The sequence below is a fragment of the Phocoena sinus genome, chromosome 9 (assembly GCF_008692025.1).
Source record: "Phocoena sinus isolate mPhoSin1 chromosome 9, mPhoSin1.pri, whole genome shotgun sequence".
NCBI lineage: Eukaryota > Metazoa > Chordata > Mammalia > Artiodactyla > Phocoenidae > Phocoena > Phocoena sinus.
The window spans coordinates 91,223,775-91,244,216 of NC_045771.1; the positions used below are offsets into that span (position 1 = coordinate 91,223,775).

The 20,442-nt window shown below is 39.1% G+C and overlaps 2 protein-coding genes across 7 annotated transcripts in view; one reads left to right on the forward strand and one right to left on the reverse strand.

The window, feature by feature from the left end:
- The window catches only part of DLD (dihydrolipoamide dehydrogenase), a 63,520-nt gene that overhangs the window by 28,861 nt on the left and 14,217 nt on the right, over nt 1-20,442 (forward strand). For 2 of the 4 annotated variants that reach the window (XR_004351490.1, XM_032643563.1), the window contains exons 10-14: nt 401-571; nt 889-1,078; nt 1,499-1,636; nt 2,623-2,712; nt 2,801-2,913. Coding sequence is in view for 3 of the 4 variants with exons in the window: in XM_032643563.1 (XP_032499454.1) it covers nt 401-571; nt 889-1,078; nt 1,499-1,636; nt 2,623-2,712; nt 2,801-2,866 (655 nt within the window). In the remaining variant the exon portion in view is untranslated. Of the gene's footprint in view, nt 1-400; nt 572-888; nt 1,079-1,498; nt 1,637-2,622; nt 2,713-2,800; nt 3,547-20,442 lie in introns of those variants that run through there. The other 2 variants (XM_032643562.1, XM_032643564.1) reach the window with 2 other exon arrangements.
- LAMB1 (laminin subunit beta 1) overlaps nt 1-20,442 on the reverse strand; it is a 111,035-nt gene that overhangs the window by 19,405 nt on the left and 71,188 nt on the right. For 2 of the 3 annotated variants that reach the window (XM_032643560.1, XM_032643558.1), the window contains exons 32-34: nt 20,071-20,247; nt 18,604-18,763; nt 18,154-18,435 (exon numbers count right to left, since the gene is read on the reverse strand). In XM_032643560.1, the coding sequence (XP_032499451.1) occupies nt 18,299-18,435; nt 18,604-18,763; nt 20,071-20,247 (474 nt within the window). In that variant the 3' untranslated portion in view covers nt 18,154-18,298. Of the gene's footprint in view, nt 1-18,153; nt 18,436-18,603; nt 18,764-20,070; nt 20,248-20,442 lie in introns of those variants that run through there. The other variant, XM_032643561.1, reaches the window with a different exon arrangement.

The window sequence follows — 20,442 nt, forward strand, 5'->3', positions numbered from 1 at the left end:
TAATTCAGTATTTTTAGACAGATACATGGGGAAATCAGTAATATTACTGATTCAGTTGCTTACTGTGTGCTTGGCATTCTGTTTAACACTGAAATAACTTGCCTAAGGTCACATAGCTGGTGGGGGCAGAAGCAGTGCCTGAACTTGGATCTGTCAGACTCTGAGACTTAATGTTCTTAAACTGTGTTATACAGCCTGTTGTTGTGAGGTTCTGATGATCGACCTCTAGAGGATATGTACATTTTTCTTTGCCTGACCCTTATGTTTATATTTATAATAAAATAAACTTACACTGTTAGAGGTGTCATTGATACTTGAAAATGTCTGGTCTTAAATTTCCAAGTCTATCAGCTGTTCATGTAGATGTGTGTTTAACAGTTATACACTGTTCATTATCTAGTATTGAAGCTGCTTCTGGTGGTAAAGCGGAAGTTATCACTTGTGATGTACTCCTGGTTTGCATTGGCCGACGACCCTTTACTAAGAATTTGGGACTAGAGGAGCTTGGAATTGAGCTGGATCCTAGAGGTAGAATTCCAGTAAATACCAGATTCCAAACTAAAATTCCAAAGTAAGTTGGATACTTACTGCATTTTCAATAATTTTAAGCAAACACTATTTTGAAAATAGGCTTTTGTCATGCTTAAAAAGTACCTTGGCTTTGGGGAAGAACAGTAAACTTATAACATGTAAAAGCAAAAGTAATTAATTGAATTTTTTCACTACCCAGAGATTAGAACCTGAACTCACAGATATTTGAAGAGCTGTATTTGATTTATTTTTTTGGTGACTTTATAACTAGAAACGTGTATTTTGTTACCCTGGTATAACTGTAGATGAGTGTCTGTGATTTCAGAAGTTGACCGTTTCTTTTGATCTCCTTGGCAGTATCTATGCAATCGGCGATGTGGTTGCTGGGCCAATGCTGGCTCACAAAGCAGAGGATGAAGGCATTATCTGTGTTGAAGGGATGGCTGGTGGCGCTGTGCACATTGACTACAATTGTGTACCATCGGTGATTTACACACACCCTGAAGTTGCTTGGGTTGGCAAATCAGAAGAGCAGTTGAAAGAAGAGGTAATTCAGAGTAGTTTTCCTCTAATGTGTGATTTGAGTTGACACCAGTGGTTGAGAATCCTTTCATTATTGCATTAATGCATTTTAATAACTGTGTAGAACATTATAGGTAAGTCTGTATAATTTTTACTTTGTGAGTATCTTAAAGGAGATCATTTGGTTGCCTGTATTCAAAAACTAGTAATTCCGGAGCTCTTATATTTGGCTTTGAAATATATCCAGGTGGGCTGACATTTGCATTTGCTTGTGTTTATACCCAAACTGTATTTCAGTAACAAGCCTTTTGGTCTTTCCTTCTATATGCTTTGTGAAGAATTGCCTTCTTGGGATTTATTTTCTGAAGAAATGGTAGACGCTTTCACCAAATGGGAATGAATTTTTTGATAGCTTATGTACGTTCTCATTTTCTGCTTCTCACAGGGTATTGAGTACAAAGTTGGGAAATTCCCATTTGCTGCTAACAGCAGAGCTAAGACAAACGCTGACACAGATGGCATGGTGAAGATACTTGGGCAGAAATCAACAGACAGAGTAATGGGAGCACATATTCTAGGACCAGTGAGTACTGTAAAACCAGAAATCCCACTAGGATTTCTGGAAAGCATTGTTATTTAGTAGATTAATTTAAAACCACCTGGTGTTTACATTCTGTGGTTATTATTTACTAGCCAAAGTGGATTTCTGGAAAGCATTGTTATTTAGTAGATTAATTTAAAACCACCTGGTGTTTACATTCTGCGGTTATTATTTACTAGCCAAAGTTTGAATATGGCTTCTTCATGCATCGTTTCTAGCACTGACATTCTTGCCCATCATATCATCTGCATTCCATGCTGCAACTAAGTTTATCCCTTTAAAACATACACCAGGCCATTTGCCTGCTTAAAATTCTCTAGTGGTCTTTTCTGCTATAGACTTACATAAAAGGCCCCACTGAATTTGGCCCTGGTTACTTTTCTGACCTCATCTCTTTCCACTTGTCCCCTTTGCTCATTAATTCCCTGTCTTATGGGCCTTCTCTCAATTTCTTCATAGGCTGAGCTTGTTCCCATTTTAAAGCCTTTGTTCTGGAATCCTCTGCCTTCATATCTTTGCATGACTGGCTTATTATTCAGGTCTTAGCTCAGATGTTACCTTCTAAGAGAAGCCTTTCCTGCCACTGCACGTGAGGTATGCCCTCCCCTAGGTATCTGGTGCATCAGTAATGATACTAGAACATTTGAGTGCTTCCTCTGTAACAGTTTTTCCTAGATGCATGCATCAGCTTTAGTTTCCATGACCCTGTGAGGTAGGTGGTGGTGTTCCCATTTTTGAGGTGAATAAATGGGCCAAAGCACAGAGTCAGTGAGTGGTTAGGGCAGTAAGTGGTAGGAGTTGAATCCAGGCCATCTCGCTTCAGAGCCCAGGCTCTTAACTTCTGAACTGCTTTTTTTTCTGTTAAGGTTTTTCTGACTGGAGGCAATTAACTGTTCTAATCTCTCGTATTAGAAGGTAGTTGTTTTTGCCATAGAAACAAAATTACTTCTTGGTTTATTATTTTAAAGGGTGCTGGTGAAATGATAAATGAAGCTGCTCTTGCACTGGAATATGGAGCATCCTGTGAAGATATAGCTAGAGTCTGTCATGCACATCCGGTAACAACATACGCAATTAATGGCTATCTCAAGTTTCTTCTGATTCACAAATACTTGGTTTTTAATTCTAAATTTCTTCCCTTTGCAGACCTTATCAGAAGCTTTTAGAGAAGCAAACCTGGCTGCATCATTTGGGAAATCGATCAACTTTTAAATTAGAAGATTATATTTTTCTGCAATTTCCTGGGAGCTTTTGTAGAGGTAACATTTCTGAACAGGAAATGCTCACAGCTCCAAGAATTTCTAGGACTGAATTATGAAACTTTTGGAAGGTATTTAATAGGTTTGGACAGAATGGAATAATCTCATATCTATATTTTAAATATAATATTTTATTTCACTGCGTTAATACTGCAGAAAAAAAGCTACTTATAGTAGCATCCTGGAAAATTTTCTTCAACCCGTATTTTCATGCTGTTTATGAAAGGCTCAACTTCACTGAATTTATGCTAAGTAGCTTTTATCTCGGATACAGGATTTACGTACATGGATGGAGCTGGAGTATGGTATGTGAACAGCTGTGTTTGAAACAAGGTGATAAACTTGGTTTTCACATTGGAAACAGTCATTAGAATAAGTTAAACATGTATAAACTGAACTGATGTAAATAAAAAATGATGGTCTATCAGGTATTTTAATCCCCAAAGTCTTGGCCGTTAGAGGTAGAATTTGTGTTTAGATTTTTAAGGTTCTAGTGAGGTCTGCAGTCTGAAGTATAGTTACATAGTTGACCAAAGTAAGGCAGTATATATACAAAATTCATATATTAAGTGGAGAAGCAATGTATTCCAGTGGGAAATTAAGATACGGAAATAAACATGTCTTAAATATTCATACTGGTTATTCTGAGTGGATGTCAAGATGGTCCTAGATTTTTTATGACTACCTCTACCGTACATTCTTGTTTATGACTCTTTATTATTGCTTTTATAGGCCTGGATAGATCTTTTTTCCCCACATTGTAGGACAGTATTAAGGTATTTAAAAGGTCATTATCCTTTCATCTGTTCTAGTGATACCTACTAAATGTTTAGCATTTATTTTTAGAGAAACGACATAAGGGAATCTTTAGTCTCTTGTCTTTTCTGAAGTGGATTGCCAGTGTATCCTGGCTGGGTAAAATCAACTATTTCTTTAAAGAGTGCTATAAAATAATATTTATTGATAAATATTTAAAATGGCTGTTTCTTAAAACACTTAAATAACAGTGTTGAATACTAAATAGACTTTATTATAACTATTATAACTAAATTTAAGAATCATTTCAGATTCATTCATTGTATTAGATATAGCATAAATTTCTACAGAAAGTAAATGAAGGAACTGAAATATGCAAACCAGATATTCACTTGATTGCAATTTAAAGGTTATATATCGTCTTAAGGAAAGTTTGGAGAATGTAATTTATGAGCAGAAAGCTGTATGGAATAAGAAATCATCAGCTGATCCATAGATAAAAGGAAAATGTTTTGTAGCCTTCAGGTTTTTATTGATTTATATGTAGGTCACATTTTCCTTTTACTTCACACGTCCAGTGCTCTTGAATTGTATTATGGTCATTATAAATGGATACATTGTAAAGACTGGATTCTGTTACATACCTCTGAAAAATTCTGAATTTTTTAGTGGGCAGTTAACTTGGTTAAACTCCAAACTCTTGTCTTTGTGCGTGCGTGCGTGCGTGTGTAGGGGGAGGGCGGGTGGACAGCTGAAATCTCTACGCAGTTGTTTCAGCTTTACCTGGGCTATCTGAAATTTGTGCCATGCACATAAAGTTCACAGGTCAGCTAGAGATTGGACAAGGGATATGCAGAATTTATACCTCTTTTCTGGGGCTCCTCCCCTCATATTTCAGTTGCTCTTGGTTAGCCCAAACTCTGTCCTCCGATTCCTTAACCAGTAAAACTTGGCTTCTCTTCAAGTTGCCACTTGGGACCTCTCCTCAGTGAAAAGCTATTAAAAATGGAAATCTCACACAAGGCTGTTATTTGAGTGCAACGCGCACCCCCCTCTTCTGCCTACTTCTGGTTGTTGTCCAGTACCTTTACTTTTTAAAAATATATTTTATTCAGAGTTTTCAGTTGTTATCTGTAGGAGTGGTGGTCTGATATGTGCTATTTGCCATTATTGGTAATGAGCTCTGCATCTTTTTAAAATCTGAAATCCCAATATTATGTGAAGTGCTAATTTATTTAAACCTTAAACATGTCCTCTACTCTAGGTACAAAGATTCTGATGAGGGAATAGTAAAATGTAATTTAATACAAAGTCCTAGCTATAGAGACACAAAAGAATAGTTAAGTGCAACTTTAAGGATTCCCTTTCACTGTGAGAATGGAAATATATGTAGTTGGGAATGAAGTCCTAGGTATAAGACAAATTTTTAATGTTCGCTTAGTGTTATTAAGTTCTGAGTATTCCTTGGCTTGTGAAGGGTGGGGCTATTAGTTGTCCAATTCATTGCGCTGATTGAAATTACTAATTTTAAAGTGCGACTTTTAGTTGTTTAGCTGAAAAGCAATGAGGGGTAGTGAAGGTTTCTACCTCTGCTTAATTGTAAGTAAAATACTTACAATCAAGGGGAAAAAAAAAGACGTAGTTGCCCTGGTAGATGAGGAGGTACAACCACTTTGCTAGTTATTAGAACTCCTATCTAAATAAAAGTGACAACTGTGTGGAACCAGAGGGAAGTTGCCTTATTATTGAGATTACAGCCATTAACGTAACTTCTGTTCGGGCCCAGCTTCAAATGCAGCTGTGTTGGATGTGTGGGTTGTTGTTATGTGGTACAGAGTAGCCTTTTCTCTAAGAAGAATGTGTGCAAAAACCACTTAAGACCTGGCCTGTTTCCAGCTAACTCAGCTATAAAGTCGACAAAGGCTTGGCAGTTGTATTCCAGCTATTTTCTTTATCCTGTGGAGTAACAGTTATCTGATTGTGAAGTCAAATAAAATTCAATGTAAAATGTGAGAAATTATAGCATCCTTCTGTACTTTGAGTAGCACTGCTCACTGTGCACAAGCAGTAATATCCCCAGACTCTGGCTTAACTTAAACGTTCCCCTCAGCAGCCCTAGCCCTGTTTTATGTGGCAATACTCGTATTTTCTTTAAATTTTATTGGAATATAGTTGATACACAGTGTTGTTAATTTCTTCTGTACAGCAAAGTGACTGAGTTCTACATATATATATATTCCTTTTTTATATTCTTTTCCATTATGGTTTGTCACAGAATATTGAATATAGTTCCCTGTGCTATACAGTATGACCTTGTTCATCCATCCTGTATATAATAGTTTGCCTCTGCTAATCTCAGACTTCCATTCCTTCCCTCCCATACGCCCCCTCCCCCTTGTAGTTGTAAAGGCAACTACAGGTCTGTTCTCCTTATCTGTGAGTCTGTTTATGTTTCGGCAATAGGTTCGTTTGTGTCATATTTTAGATTCCACGTGTAAGTGGTATCATATGGTACTTGTCTTTCTGATTTATTTCAGTTAGTATGATAATCTTTAGGTCCATCCATGTTGCTACAAATGGCATTATTTTGTTATTATTTATGGCTGAGTAGTATTCCATTGTACATATGTACCACATCTTTATCAATTCATCTGTCAGTGGATGTTTAGGTTGCTTCCATGTCTTGGCTATTATGAATAGTGCTGCTGTGAACATTGAGGTGCATGTATCTTTTCAAATTATAGTTTTGTCTGGGTATATACCCAGGAGTGGGATTGCTGGATCACATGGTAATTCTATTTTTAGTTGTTTGAGGAACCTCCATACCGTTTTCCATAGTGGCTGCACCAGCTTACACTCCCACCAACAGTGTAAGAGGGTTCCCCTTTCTCCACAGTCTATCCAGCATTTGTTATTTATAAACTTTTTTTTTTTTTTTTTTTTGGTACACGGGCCTCTCCCTTTTGTGGCCTCTCCCATTGCAGAGCACAGGCTCCGGACGCGCAGGCTCAGCGGCCATGACTCACGGGCCCAGCCGCTCCGTGGTATGTGGGATCTTCCCAGACCGGGGCACGAACCCGTGTCCCCTGCATCGGCAGGCGGACTCTCAACCACTGCGCCACCAGGGAAGCCCTATAAACTTTTTAATGATGGCCATTCTGACTGGTGTGAGGTGGTACCTCATTGTACTTTTGAGTTGCGTTTCTCTAATAATTAGTGATGTTGAGCATCTTTTCATTTGCCCATTGGCTATCTGTATGTCTTCTTCGGAGAAATGTCTATATAGGTCTTCCCATTTTTCGATTGGGTTATTTTTTGTCGTTGAGTTATATGAGCTGTTCGTATATTTTGGAAATTAAGCCCTTGACAGTCACATGGTTTGCAAGTATTTTCTCCTGTTCTGTAGTTTGTCTTTTCGTTTTGTTTATGGTTTCCTTTGCTGTGCAAAAGCTTGTAAGTTTGATTGGGTCCATTTGTTTATTTTTGTTTTTATTTGTATTGGCTTGGGAGACTGACCTAAGAAAACATTGGTACGATTTATGTCAGAGAATATTTTGCCTCTGATCTCTTCTAGGAGTTTTATGGTGTCTTATGTTTAAGTCCTTAAGCTATTTTGAGTTTATTTTTGTGCATAGTGTGAGGGCGTGTTCTAACTTCATTGATTTATATGCAGCTGTCCAGCTTTCCCAGCACCACTTGCTGAAGAGACTGTCTTCTTCCCATTTTACATTTTTGTCTCCTTTGTCAAAGATCAATTGACCATAGGTGTGTGGGTTTTTTTCTGGGCTCTTTATTCTGTTCCATTGATCCATATGTCTGTTTTTGTGCCAACACCGCACTGTTTTGATTACTGTAGCTTTGTAGTATTGTCCGAAGTCTGGGAGGGTTTTGCCTCCAGCTTTTTTCTTCAGGATTGCTTTGGCAATTCTGGGGCTTTTATGGTTCCACAAAAATTTTAGGAGTATTTGTTCTAAGATCACACTAAATCTGTAGATTGCTTTGGGTAGTATTGCCATTTTAACAATATTCTTACAGTCCAGGAGCATGGGATATCTTTCCATTTCTTTGAATCATCTTTCATTTCCTTTATTAATGTTTTGTAGTTCTCGGCATATGTCTTTTCACTTCCTTGGTGAGGTTTATTCCTAGGTGGGTTTTTTTTGTTTTTTTTTTGTTTTTGATGATTTTAAAAGGATAGTTTGTTTACATTCCTTTTCTGATATTTCATTGTTAGTGTAAAGAAATACAACTGATTTCTATATGTTAATCTTGTATCTGCCTACTTTACTGAATTCGTTTATCAGTTCTAGTAGTTTTTGTGTGGAGTCTTTAGGGTTTTCTATTGGGTTGGCCAAAACGTTCGTTTGGGTTTTTCTGTAAGATCTTACGGAAAACCCGAACAAACGTTTTGGCCAACCCAATATATATAGTATCATGTCACCTGCATATAAAACAATTTTACCTCTTCCCTACCAATTTGCATACCTTTTATTTTTTTCTTGTCCGATTGATGTGGCTAGGATTTCAATACTATGTTGAAGAAAATTGGTGAGAGTGGGCATCCTTGTCTTGTTCCAGATTTCAGTCGGAAACCTTTCAGCTTTTCACAGTTGAGTATTATATTGGCTGTGGGTTTGTCATCAATAGCTATTATGTTGAGATATGTTCCCTCTGTGCCCAGTTTTATAAGGGTTTTTTAATCATGAATGGATGTTGAATTTTATGAAGTGCTTTTTCTGAACCTGTTGAATGATCATGTGGTTTTTGACCTTTCTTTTGTTGATGTGGTGTCACACTGATTGATTTGCATATGTTGAACCATCCTTGTAACCCTGTGATGAATCCAACTTGGTTGTGTTGTATGACCTTTTTGTGTGTTGTTGGATTTGGTTTGCTAATATTTTGTTGAGGATTTTGATGTCATAATCAAAGATACTGGCCTGTAATTTTATTTTTCGGTAGCTTCTTTGGTTTTGGTATCAGGGTGATGGTGGCTTCATAGAAAGTCTTTAAGAGTGTTCCTTCCTCTTCAGTCTTTTTGGAAGTGTTTGAGAAGGATCAGTGTAAGTTCTTCTTTGTATGTTTGGTAGAATTTCCCAGTGAAGCCATCTGCTCCTGGACTTTTGTTTGTAGGGAGGTTTTTTTTTTTTAAATAACAGATTCTACTTCGTTTCCAGTGATTGGTCTGTTCTTTTTTATTGGTGTATGTTGACTTACAGTGTTGTTGGTTTCTGCTGTACAGCAAAGTGAATCAGTTACACATATCCACTCTATTTTAGATTCTTTTCCCATATAGGTCATTACAGAGTATTAGGTAGAGTTCCCTGTGCTATACAGTAGGTCCTTATTATCTATCTTATATATAGTAATGTGTATATGTCAATCCCAATTTATCCTCCCTCCATCCCCCCTAGTAACTGTAAGTTTGTTTTTTATATCTGTGACTCTGTTTCTGTTTTGTAGATAAGTTCATTTGTACCTTTTTTTTTAGATTCCCCATATAAGTGATATCATATGGTATTTGTCTCTAACTTACTTCCCTCAGTATGACAATCTCTAGGTCCATCCAGGTTGCTGCAGATATCATTATTTCTTTTTTTTATGGCTGAGTAATATTCCATTGTACGTATGTACCACATCTTGTTTATCCATTCCTCTGTCAGTGGGCATTTAGGTTGCTTCCATGCTCTGCAGTGAACATTGGGGTGCATATATCTTTTCTAAGTATGGTTTTGTCCTCTATTCCTTCTTTTTTTTTTTTTTTTTTTTAAACATCTTTATTGGGGTATAATTGCTTTATAATGGTGTGTTAGTTTCTGCTTTACAACAAAGTGAATCAGCTATACATATACATATGTTCCCATATGTCTTCCCTCTTGCGTCTCCCTCCCTCCCACTCTCCCCATCCCACCCTTCCAGGCTGTCACAAAGCACCGAGCTAATATCCCTGTGCCTTGCGGCTGCTTCCCCCCAGCTATCTACCTTACTACGTTTGTTAGTGTGTATATGTCCATGACTCTCTCTCGCCCTGTTAAAACTCACCCTTCCCCCTCCCCATACCCTCAAGTCCGTTCTCCAGTAGGTCTGCGTCTTTATTCCTATCTTACCCCTAGGTTCTTCATGACATTTTTTTCCCTTAAATTCCATATATATGTGTTAGCATACGGTATTTGTCTTTTTCTTTCTGACTTACTTCACTCTGTATGACAGACTCTAGGTCTATCCATCTCATTACAAATAGCTCAATTTCATTTCTTTTTAAGGCTGAGTAATATTCCATTGTGTATATGTGCCACATCTTCTTTATCCATTCATCCGATGATGGGCGCTTAGGTTGTTTCCATGTCCTGGCTATTGTAAATAGAGCTGCAATGAACATTTTGGTACATGACTCTCTTTGAATTTTGGTTTTCTCAGGGTATATTCCAAGTAGTGGGATTGCTGGGTCATATGGTAATTCTATCTGTAGTTTTTTAAGGAACCTCCATACTGTTCTCCACAGTGGCTGAACCAATTCACATTCCCACCAGCAGTGCAAGAGTGTCCCCTTTTCTCCACACCCTCTCCAGCATTTATTGTTTCTAGATTTTTTGATGATGGCCATTCTGACTGGTGTGAGATGATATCTCATTGTAGTTTTGATTTGCATTTCTCTAATGATTAATGATGTTGAGCATTCTTTCATGTGTTTGTTGGCAGTCTGTATATCTTCTTTGGAGAAATGTCTATTTAGGTCTTCTGCCCATTTTTGGATGGGGTTGTTTGTTTTTTTGTTATTGAGCTGCATGAGCTGCTTGTAAATTTTGGAGATTAATCCTTTGTCAGTTGCTTCATTTGCAAATGTTTTCTCCCATTCTGAGGGTTGTCTTTTGGTCTTGGTTATGGTTTCCTTTGCTGTGCAAAAGCTTTGAAGTTTCATTAGGTCCCATTTGTTTATTTTTGTTTTTATTTCCATTACTCTAGGAGGTGGGTCAGAAAGGATCTTGCTGTGATTTATGTCATAGAGTGTTCTTCCTATGTTTTCTTCTAAGAGTTTGATAGTTTCTGGCCTTACATTTAGGTCTTTAATCCATTTTGAGCTTATTTTTGTGTATGGTGTTAGGGAGTGATCTAATCTCATACTTTTACATGTACCTGTCCAGTTTTCCCAGCACCATTTATTGAAGAGGCTGTCCTTTCTCCACTGTACATTCCTGCCTCCTTTATCAAAGATAAGGTGTCCATATGTGCGTGGGTTTATCTCTGGGCTTTCTATCCTGTTCCACTGATCTATCTTTCTGTTTTTGTGCCAGTACCATACTGTCTTGATTACTGTTGCTTTGTAATATAGTCTGAAGTCAGGGAGCCTGATTCCTCCAGCTCCTTTTTTCGTTCTCAAGATTGCTTTGGCTATTCGGGGTCTTTTGTGTTTCCATACAAATTGCGAAATTTTTTGTTCTAGTTCTGTGAAAAATGCCAGTGGTAGTTTGATAGGGATTGCATTGAATCTGTAGATTGCTTTGGGTAGTAGAGTCATTTTCACAATGTTGATTCTTCCCATCCAAGAACATGGTATATCTCTCCATCTATTTGTATCATCTTTAATTTCTTTCATCAGTGTCTTATAATTTTCTGCATACAGGTCTTTCGTATCCTTAGGTAGGTTTATTCCTAGATATTTTATTCTTTTTGTTGCAATGGTAAATGGGAGTGTTTTCTTGATTTCACTTTCAGATTTTTCATCATTAGTATATAGGAATGCCAGAGATTTCTGTGCATTAATTTTGTATCCTGCTACTTTACCAAATTCATTGATTAGCTCTAGTAGTTTTCTGGTAGCATCTTTAGGATTCTCTATGTATAGTATCATGTCATCTGCAAACAGTGACAGCTTTACTTCTTCTTTTCCGATTTGGATTCCTTTTATTTCCTTTTCTTCTCTGATTGCTGTGGCTAAAACTTCCAAAACTATGTTGAATAAGAGTGGTGAGAGTGGGCAACCTTGTCTTGTTGCTGATCTTAGTGGAAATGCTTTCAGTTTTTCACCATTGAGGATGATGTTTGCTGTGGGCTTGTCATATATGGCTTTTATTATGTTTAGGAAAGTTCCCTCTATACCTACTTTCTGGAGGGTTTTTATCATAAATGGGTGTTGAATTTTGTCGAAAGCTTTCTCTGCATCTATTGAGATGATCATATGGTTTTTCTCCTTCAATTTGTTAATATGGTTTATCACATTGATAGATTTGCGTATATTGAAGAATCCTTGCATTCCTGGAATAAACCCCACTTGATCATGGTGTATGATCCTTTTAATGTGCTGTTGGATTCTGTTTGCTAGTATTTTGTTGAGGATTTTTGCATCTATGTTCATCAGTGATATTGGCCTGTAGTTTTCTTTCTTTGTGACATCCTTGTCTGGTTTTGGTATCAAGGTGATGGTGGCTTCGTAGAAGGAATTTGGGAGTGTTCCTCCCTCTGCTATATTTTGGAAGAGTTTGAGAAGGATAGGTGTTAGCTCTTCTCTAAACGTTTGATAGAATTCACCTGTGAAGCCATCTGGTCCTGGGCTTTTGTTTGTTGGAAGGTTTTTAATCACAGTTTCAATTTCAGTGCTTGTGATTGGTCTGTTCATATTTTCTATTTCTTCCTGATTCAGTCTTGGCAGGTTGTGCATTTCTAAGAATTTGTCCATTTCTTCCAGATTGTCCATTTTATTGGCATAGAGTTGCTTGTAGTAATCTCTCATGATTTTTTTTATTTCTGCAGTGTCAGTTGTTACTTCTCCTTTTTCATTTCTAATTCTATTGATTTGAGTCTTCTCCCTTTTTTTCTTGATGAGTCTGGCTAGTGGTTTATCTATTTTGTTTATCTTCTCAAAGAACCAGCTTTTAGTTTTATTGATCATTGCTATTGTTTCCTTCATTTCTTTTTCATTTATTTCTGATCTGATTTTTATGATTTCTTTCCTTCTGCTAGCTTTGGGGTTTTTTTGTTCTTCTTTCTCTAATTGCTTGAGGTGCAAGGTTAGGTTGTTTATTCGAGATGTTTCCTGCTTCTTAAGGTGGGCTTGTATTGCTATAAACTTCCCACTTAGAACTGCTTTTGCTGCATCCCATAGGTTTTGGGTCGTTGTGTCTCCATTGTCATTTGTTTCTAGGTATTTTTTTATTTCCTCTTTGATTTCTTCAGTGATCACTTCATTGTTAAGTAGTGTATTGTTTAGCCTCCATGTGTTTGTATTTTTTACAGATCTTTTCCTGTAATTGATATCTAGTCTCATGGCGTTGTGGTCGGAAAAGATACTTGATACAATTTCAGTTTTCTTAAATTTACCAACGCTTGATTTGTGACCCAAGATATGATCTATCCTGGAGAATGTTCCATGAGCACTTGAGAAAAATGTGTATTCTGTTATTTTTGGATGGAGTGTCCTATAAATATCAATTAAGTCCATCTTGTTTAATGTATCATTTAAAGCTTGTGTTTCCTTATTTATTTTCATTTTGGATGATCTGTCCATGGGTGAAAGTGGGGTGTTAAAGTCCCCTACTATGAATGTGTTACTGTTGATCTCCCCTTTTATGGTTGTTAGTATTTGCCTTATGTATTGAGGTGCTCCTATGTTGGGTGCATAAATATTTACAATTGTTATATCTTCTTCTTGGATCGATCCCTTGATCATTATGTAGTGTCCTTCTTTGTCCCTTTTAATAGTCCTTATTTTAAAGTCTATTTTGTCTGATATGAGAATTGCTACTCCAGCTTTCTTTTGGTTTCCATTTGCATGGAATATCTTTTTCCATCCCCTTACTTTCAGTCTGTATGTGTCTCTAGGTCTGAAGTGGGTCTCTTGTAGACAGCATATATAAGGGTCTTGTTTTTGTATCCATTCAGCCAATCTGTGTCTTTTGGTGGGAGCATTTAGTCCATTTACATTTAAGGTAATTATCGATACGTATGTTCCTATTTCCATTTTATATATTGTTTTGGGTTCGCTACTATAGGTCATTTCCTACTCTTGTGTTTCGTGTCTAGAGAAGTTCCTTTAGCATTTGTTGTAAAGCTGGTTTGGTGGTGCTGAACTCTCTCAGCTTTTGCTTGTCTGTAAAGGTTTTAATTTCTCCATCAAATGTGAATGAGATCCTTGCTGGGTAGAGTAGTCTTGGTTTCAGGCTATTCTCCTTCATCACTTTCAGTATGTCCTGCCACTCCCTTCTGGCTTGTAGGGTTTCTGCTGAGAGATCAGCTGTTAACCTTATGGGGATTCCCTTGTGTGTTATTTGTTGTTTTTCCCTTGCTGCTTTTAATATGCTTTCTTTGTATTTAATTTTTGACAGTTTGATTAATATGTGTCTTGGCGTGTTTCTCCTTGTATTTATCCTGTATGGGACCCTCTGTGCTTCCTGGACTTGATTAACTATTTCCTTTCCCATATTAGGGAAGTTTTCAACTATAATCTCTTCAAATATTTTCTCAGTCCCTTTCTTTCTTTCTTCTTCTTCTGGAACCCCTATAATTCGAATGTTGGTGCATTTCATGTTGTCCCAGAGGTCTCTGAGACTGTCCTCAGTTCTTTTCATTCTTTTTTCTTTATTCTGCTCTGCAGTAGTTATTTCCACTACTTTATCTTCCAGGTCACTTATCCGTTCTTCTGCCTCAGTTATTCTGCTATTGATCCTATCTAGAGTGATTTTAATTTCATTTATTGCATTGTTCATCGTTGCTTGTTTCATCTTTAGTTCTTGTAGGTCCTTGTTAACTGTTTCTTGCATTTTGTCCATTCTACTTCCAAGATTTCGGATCATCCTTACTATCATTATTCTGAATTCTTTTTCAGGTAGATTGCCTATTTCCTCTTCATTTGTTAGGTCTGGTGGGTTTTTATCTTGCTCCTTCATCTGCTGTGTGTCTTTCTGTCTTCTCATTTTGCTTATCTTACTGTGTTTGGGGTCTCCTTTTTGCAGGCTGCAGGTTCGTAGTTCCCGTTGTTTTTGATGTCTGTCTCCAGTGGCTAAGGTTGTTTCAGTGGGTTGTGTAGGCTTCCTGGTGGAGGGGACTAGTGCCTGTGTTGTGCTGGATGAGGCTGGATCTTGTCTCTCTAGTGGGCAGGTTCACGTCTGGTGGTGTGTTTTGGGGTGTCTGTGGCCTTATTATGATTTTAGGCAGCCTCTCTGCTAATGGGTGGGGTTGTGTTCCTGTTTTGCTAGTTGTTTGGCATAGGTTGTCCAGCACTGTGGCTTGCTGGTCGTTGAGTGAAGCTGGGTGCTGGTGTTAAGATGGAGGTCTCTGGGATATTTCCACCGTTTAATATTATGTGGAGCTGGGAGGTCTCTTGTTGACCAGTGTCCTGAAGTTGGCTCTCCTACCTCAGAGGCAGAGCCCTGACTCCTGGCTGGAGCACCAAGAGCCTCTTCATCCACACAGCTCAGAATAAAAGGGAGAAAAAGTAGGGAGAATTAGTAGAAGTATGAGTAAAGAAAGAGGGAAAGGAGGAAAGGAAGGAAGGAAGAAAGAAGCAAAGAAGGAAAGAAAGGAGGGAGGGAGGGAGGGAGGGAGGGACGAAGGAAGGAAGGAGGGAAAGAAGGAAAAAAAGACAGAAAGAAAGATGATACAGTAAAAATAAAATAAAGTATAATATAGTTATTGAATTAAAAAATATTTAGAAAAAAAAAAAAAAAGGGACGGATAGAACCTTAGGACAAATGTTGGAAGCAAAGCTATACAGAGAAAATCTTACACAGAAGCATACACATACACCTTCACAAAAAGAGGTAAAGGGGGAAAAAATCATAAATCCCGCTCCCTGAGACCACCTCCTCAATTTGGGGTGATTCGTTGTCTAAAGGAGGGAGGGAAGGAAGGAAAGAAAGAAAGAACGAAGGTAAAGTATAATAAAGTTATTACAATTAAACTTAATTATTAAGAAAAAGAATTTTTAAAAAAAAGTCATGGACGGATATAGCCCTAGGACAAATGGTGGAAGCTAGAGTATACAGACTAGATGTCACACAGAAGCATACACGTACACATTCACAAAAAGAGGAAAAGGGAAAAAAATCATAGATCTCGCTCCTAAATTCCACCTCTTCAATTTGGGATCATTCCTTGTCTATTCAGGTATTCCACAGATGCAGGGTATATCAAGTTGATTGTGGAGCTTTAATCCGCTGCTTCTGTGGCTGCTGGGAGAGATTTCCCTTTCTCTTCTTTGTTCTCACAGCTCACAGGAGCTCAGCTTTGGATTTGGCCCTGCCTCTTGCGTGTAGGTCGCTGGAGGGCGTCTGTTTTTTCGCTCAGACAGGACGGGGTTAAAGGAGCCGCTGATTCGGGGTCTCCGGCTCACTCAGGCCGGGGGTTGGGGGATGGGGGTAGGAGGGGCACTACGTGCGGGGCGGGCCTGCGGCTGCAGAGGCAGCGTGACGTTGCGGCAGAGGCCGGCGTGATGTTGCACCAGCCTGAGGCCCGCCTTGCGTACTCCCGGGGAAGTTGTCCCTGGATCCCGGGAACCTGGCAGTGGCGGGCTGCACAGGCTCCGCGGAAGAGGGGTGTGGAGAGTGACCTGTGCTCGCACACAGGCCCCTTGGTGGCAGCAGCAGCAGCCTTAGCATCTCCCGCCCGTCTCTGGGGTTTGCGCTTTCAGCCGCGGCTCGCGCCCGTCTCAGGGGCTCGCGCCCTCAGCCGCGGCTCGCGCCCGTCTCTGGAGTTCCTTTAAGCAGCGCTCTTAAACCCCTCTCCTCGCGCACCAGGAAACAAAGAGGGAAGAAAAAGTCTCTTGCCTCTTCGGCCGGTGCAGGCTTTTCCCCGAACTCCCTCCCGGCTAGTCGTGGTGCACTAACCCCTTCAGGCTATGTTCAAGCCGCCAACCCCAGTCCTCTCCCTGAGCTCCGTCCAAAACCAAAACCCGAGCCTCAGCTCGCAGCCCCGCCCGCCCCGGCGGGTGAGCAGACAAGCCACTCGGGCTGGTGAGTGCCGGTCAGCACCGATCGTCTGTGCAGGAATCTCCCCGCTTTGCCGTCCGCACCCGTCGCTGTGCACTACTCCGTGGTCCCGAAACTCCCCCCTCCGCCTCCCGCAGTCTCCGCCCGCGGAGGGGCTTCCTAGTGTGTGGAAACTTTTCCTCCTTCACAGCTCCCTCCCACTGGTGCAGGTGCCGTCCTTATTCTTTTGTCTCTGTTTTTTCTTTTGCCCTACCCAGTTACGTGGGGAGTTTCTTGCCTTTTGGGAGGTCTGAGGTCTTCTGCCAGCCTTCAGTAGGAGTTCTGTAGGAGTTGTTCCACGTGTGGATGTATTTCTGGTGTATCCGTGGGGAGGAAGGCGATCTCCGCGTCTTACTCTTCCGCCATCTTCAAGGTCCCCCCTCTATTCCTTCTTGATTCAGTTTTGGTGGGCTGTTTCTAGAAGTTGTCCATTTCTCTAGGTTGTCAAATTTGTTGGCATATAATTGTTCATAGCATTCTCTTATGGATTTTTGTATTTCTGTGGTATCAGTTGTGATTTCTCTTTTATTTCTTACTATTTCTTGTGTCTTTTCTTCTTGGTGAGCCTGGCCAGAGGTTTGTCAATTTTGTTTAATTACCCTTTCCAAGAACCTGCTCTTGCTTTTATTGATTTTTTTTTTCTTTTAATCTCTATTTCCTTCCTGATCTTTATTATCTCCTTCCTTCTGCTGACTTTGGTGGTTCTTCTCTTCCTCATTGTTTTAGGTGGTGGGTGGGTTAGGTTGAGTTTTGTTTCTTAGATAGAAAGGCCTGGGTTGCTATGAACTTGGCCTGTAAGAACTGCCTTTGGTGCATCCCATTGATTTCTCATCGTCATTTGCCATGAGGTATTTTGTAATTTCTTCTTTGATTTTATTGTTGACCCATTGGTTTGTCAGTAGCCAGGTGCTTAATTCCCTGTAATTTTTTTTTCTGTGGTTTTCGAGTTTCATGCCATTGTGGTCAGAAAAGATACTTGAAATAATTTCTGTACTCTTAAACTTGTTGAGGCTTGTTTTGTGCCCTAGTACGTGGTCAATCATAGAGAATGTTCCATGTGCACTTGAATGTGTAGTTTGCTTTTTGGGGGGATGTAATGTCCTGAAGATATCAATTAAGTCTAACTGTTGTCTTGTTAGGTGGCAATACTTTAAAGTCACAATGCCCTAAAAGTTGCTTTTGTTGTTCTCTTGCCTAGAGCAAGGAATACTTAGAGGAGTTTTTGGAGATTGGAGCAACTGAGCAGTCAGGGAAATGGTGAACATAGCTCAGGCTACTTCCTTCCTCTTTAATCTCCACCTGGGAATCCAACTGGGAGGTGATTTTAGGGGTGGATTTGTAGAGGATATTGACCCAAACAGATGACTGATATTTGTTGATAGACATAAGAAAAATTAGCATCTCTATGAAGGCAGTCAGCTTGCTTTTAAATCCATCCTTACAGTGAAAATAAATTCTTTGTTAAAGGGATTCATGAATGCTAAATCAGGGAAAGTAACAATGAGTTTAAGAATTATTCCGAGCATATATTTATATAAAAGCACTGTACTTTATTTAACTCCATACAAAATGTGGCGATTAAAAACATTAAGAGTCAGTTTTTACCATGTAGTGACTTTGCTTTGGTCACACACCGTAGCCATCTTTTACTTATAGCTCCTCCTCCTCTGTTACAAGCAGGTGCTGTAAACAGCCACTTTCTGGCTTATATCTTTTAGGAGTGAACGGACTTCTCCTTCTAGTCTTACTAATTCTTGAGCTTTGTCTTCTAGATATTTTTGATTGTCCTCATATTTTCTTTCTAAATCTGTGGGAGATGAAAAGGTCTGAGCAGTTACACTACTATGATGATCTCAAAATCAAATACTGATCCTTTTTGCCTATAAGGCTCTACTTAAGTGCCTAAGACAGAGTGAATAGATGTTTAAATAAACTAAAAAATCATGAGTCTTAAGTGAAAGAAAAAAAACCCTACCTTTCAGGAGTTGCAGCTTGCTGTTTGCTTGAGCCAAAAGTGTTTTTGCTTCGTTTTGTAGCAGTTCCGCTTTCCTTCTGGCATCAGCTGACTCTTCAGTTTTTTGGGCAATTATATTTTCCACTTTCTTGTACTTTTCGTCAAGTTCACCGTCCAGAGTCTGCAGTTCCACATTTCAGCACAAAGAGGTAATAGCATCAGCAGTTATATTTAAGACTGGTAAACAGTGGCAAGCTTGGATGAGATTAACTTGCATGGCAAGCAGTCTGAATTAAAGGCCATGACCAAGGGTACTCAGGCTTCAAGCTCCCCAGTAGTAAATAACTGAAAACGTTAACTTGAAACAGTGGAATTAAGATACAACGTCAACATGAGTTTTTAAAATGAAAGATCTTAAAGACATGTTGTGGTAGGTTTTTGCGGATTAGTACTTTTCTATGGAGATGTCGTAGGAGAATGCATGGAGGGAGAGTTTGAGAATTAGGGTTTCTCAGAGGTAGGTTTGCCGAGATCAAAAGAAGCCAAAAAAAAAAAAAATGGTAAGACCGTCTTGATTGTGACTAATTTAGGGTTGCTAGAGACTTGCTATCAGGAAAATCAGAGGGAAAAGGCAGATTTAACAAAAGGAAGGGAGGGCAAGATTGTAGCACAAGTGGGGTTAATGGGGGTTTGGAAAGATGGTTGTGAGGAATTTCATGTCAAGGGGTTTTCTTATTTCTAGTGAAATTTAATATTGATGCAAAAGTGTTCTCTAAGAAGACTACTTGGGAGATTTACGCTCTCAGATCTGTAGGAACCTAGACCAGAATGAAAAAAGACAGAGGGGCAGTAAACTTATTGTTCTCTTCCCCAAACCCCAGGTGTAGGGAAGTCACCTGTATGTAATGCCTAAAAGCTAGTCGCTTCTAGGAAAAATCTCGACTTCACGTCAGTTTATAGCACCCTACTACTATTCGTTTCAACACTGCTCTGAAAAGTTTAAAAAGGTTTCTTTAAATATTTGCTTACAGAAATTTAGAAATTAAATGTGTCTCAATGATTAACTTGGCTTGTAGTAAGAAATTTAAGCTTGAGACTTTCCTCTGCAAAATATAGTGTTGTCCACTGAGCAGCAAGAGGTAGTTAAGTCCCGATGAGCACAGAAGAGGAGATAAGGGCTCCCTACTAGCTGTTGTCTGTTAGGAATTCTGTAAGCATGTTCTACGCTGCTTTCAAAGATTTCTCAAAGGGCCAGGTAATTTACTGTTTGAGCTTGTATTTCAGTTAGGAAGACCTTTCTGGCAATTTTTCTAAACCCTTATCCAAGTTTGGATTTGAGGGCCTACATCACGTGTATGGATACATTTATATCCACTCCCATTCTTTTCCATCTGTGTCTCTGAAGACTGCTCTTTCAAATCAGGTCACTTGGAGGAGACTAGTTGCTCCTTTATCCACATAGCTGTGAAGTTCCAAAGATTTACTTACCTTCTTAACATCTTCTGCACTTTGTTTCACAGTATATGCTACTTTTTCAATATATTCTGCCTCCCCAGAGTTCTGGGCAGCTTTCCGCTTAAGTTCTTCCACGTTTCTCTCTAGCTCGCTGAGGCGCTGGGAGGCATTGAACAAGGTTTCCTCGGAAGCTGCTGTTTCAGACTCGATCTAAAAAGCGTCATCATTCAGCAAGCCATTAATTCAAGAAGTGGTAGCAAGTGCTATGACTACAGTGTAGAGGAAGATTTAAAAAGCCGCTATGACATTGCTCTAGAACAAAAGACATTTCAAGAAAGCTTATATAAAGTGCCCAAGTTTAAAATAGTCTCTGTTCTTTCACTACTTCTGCTGGTCTAGGCTGAA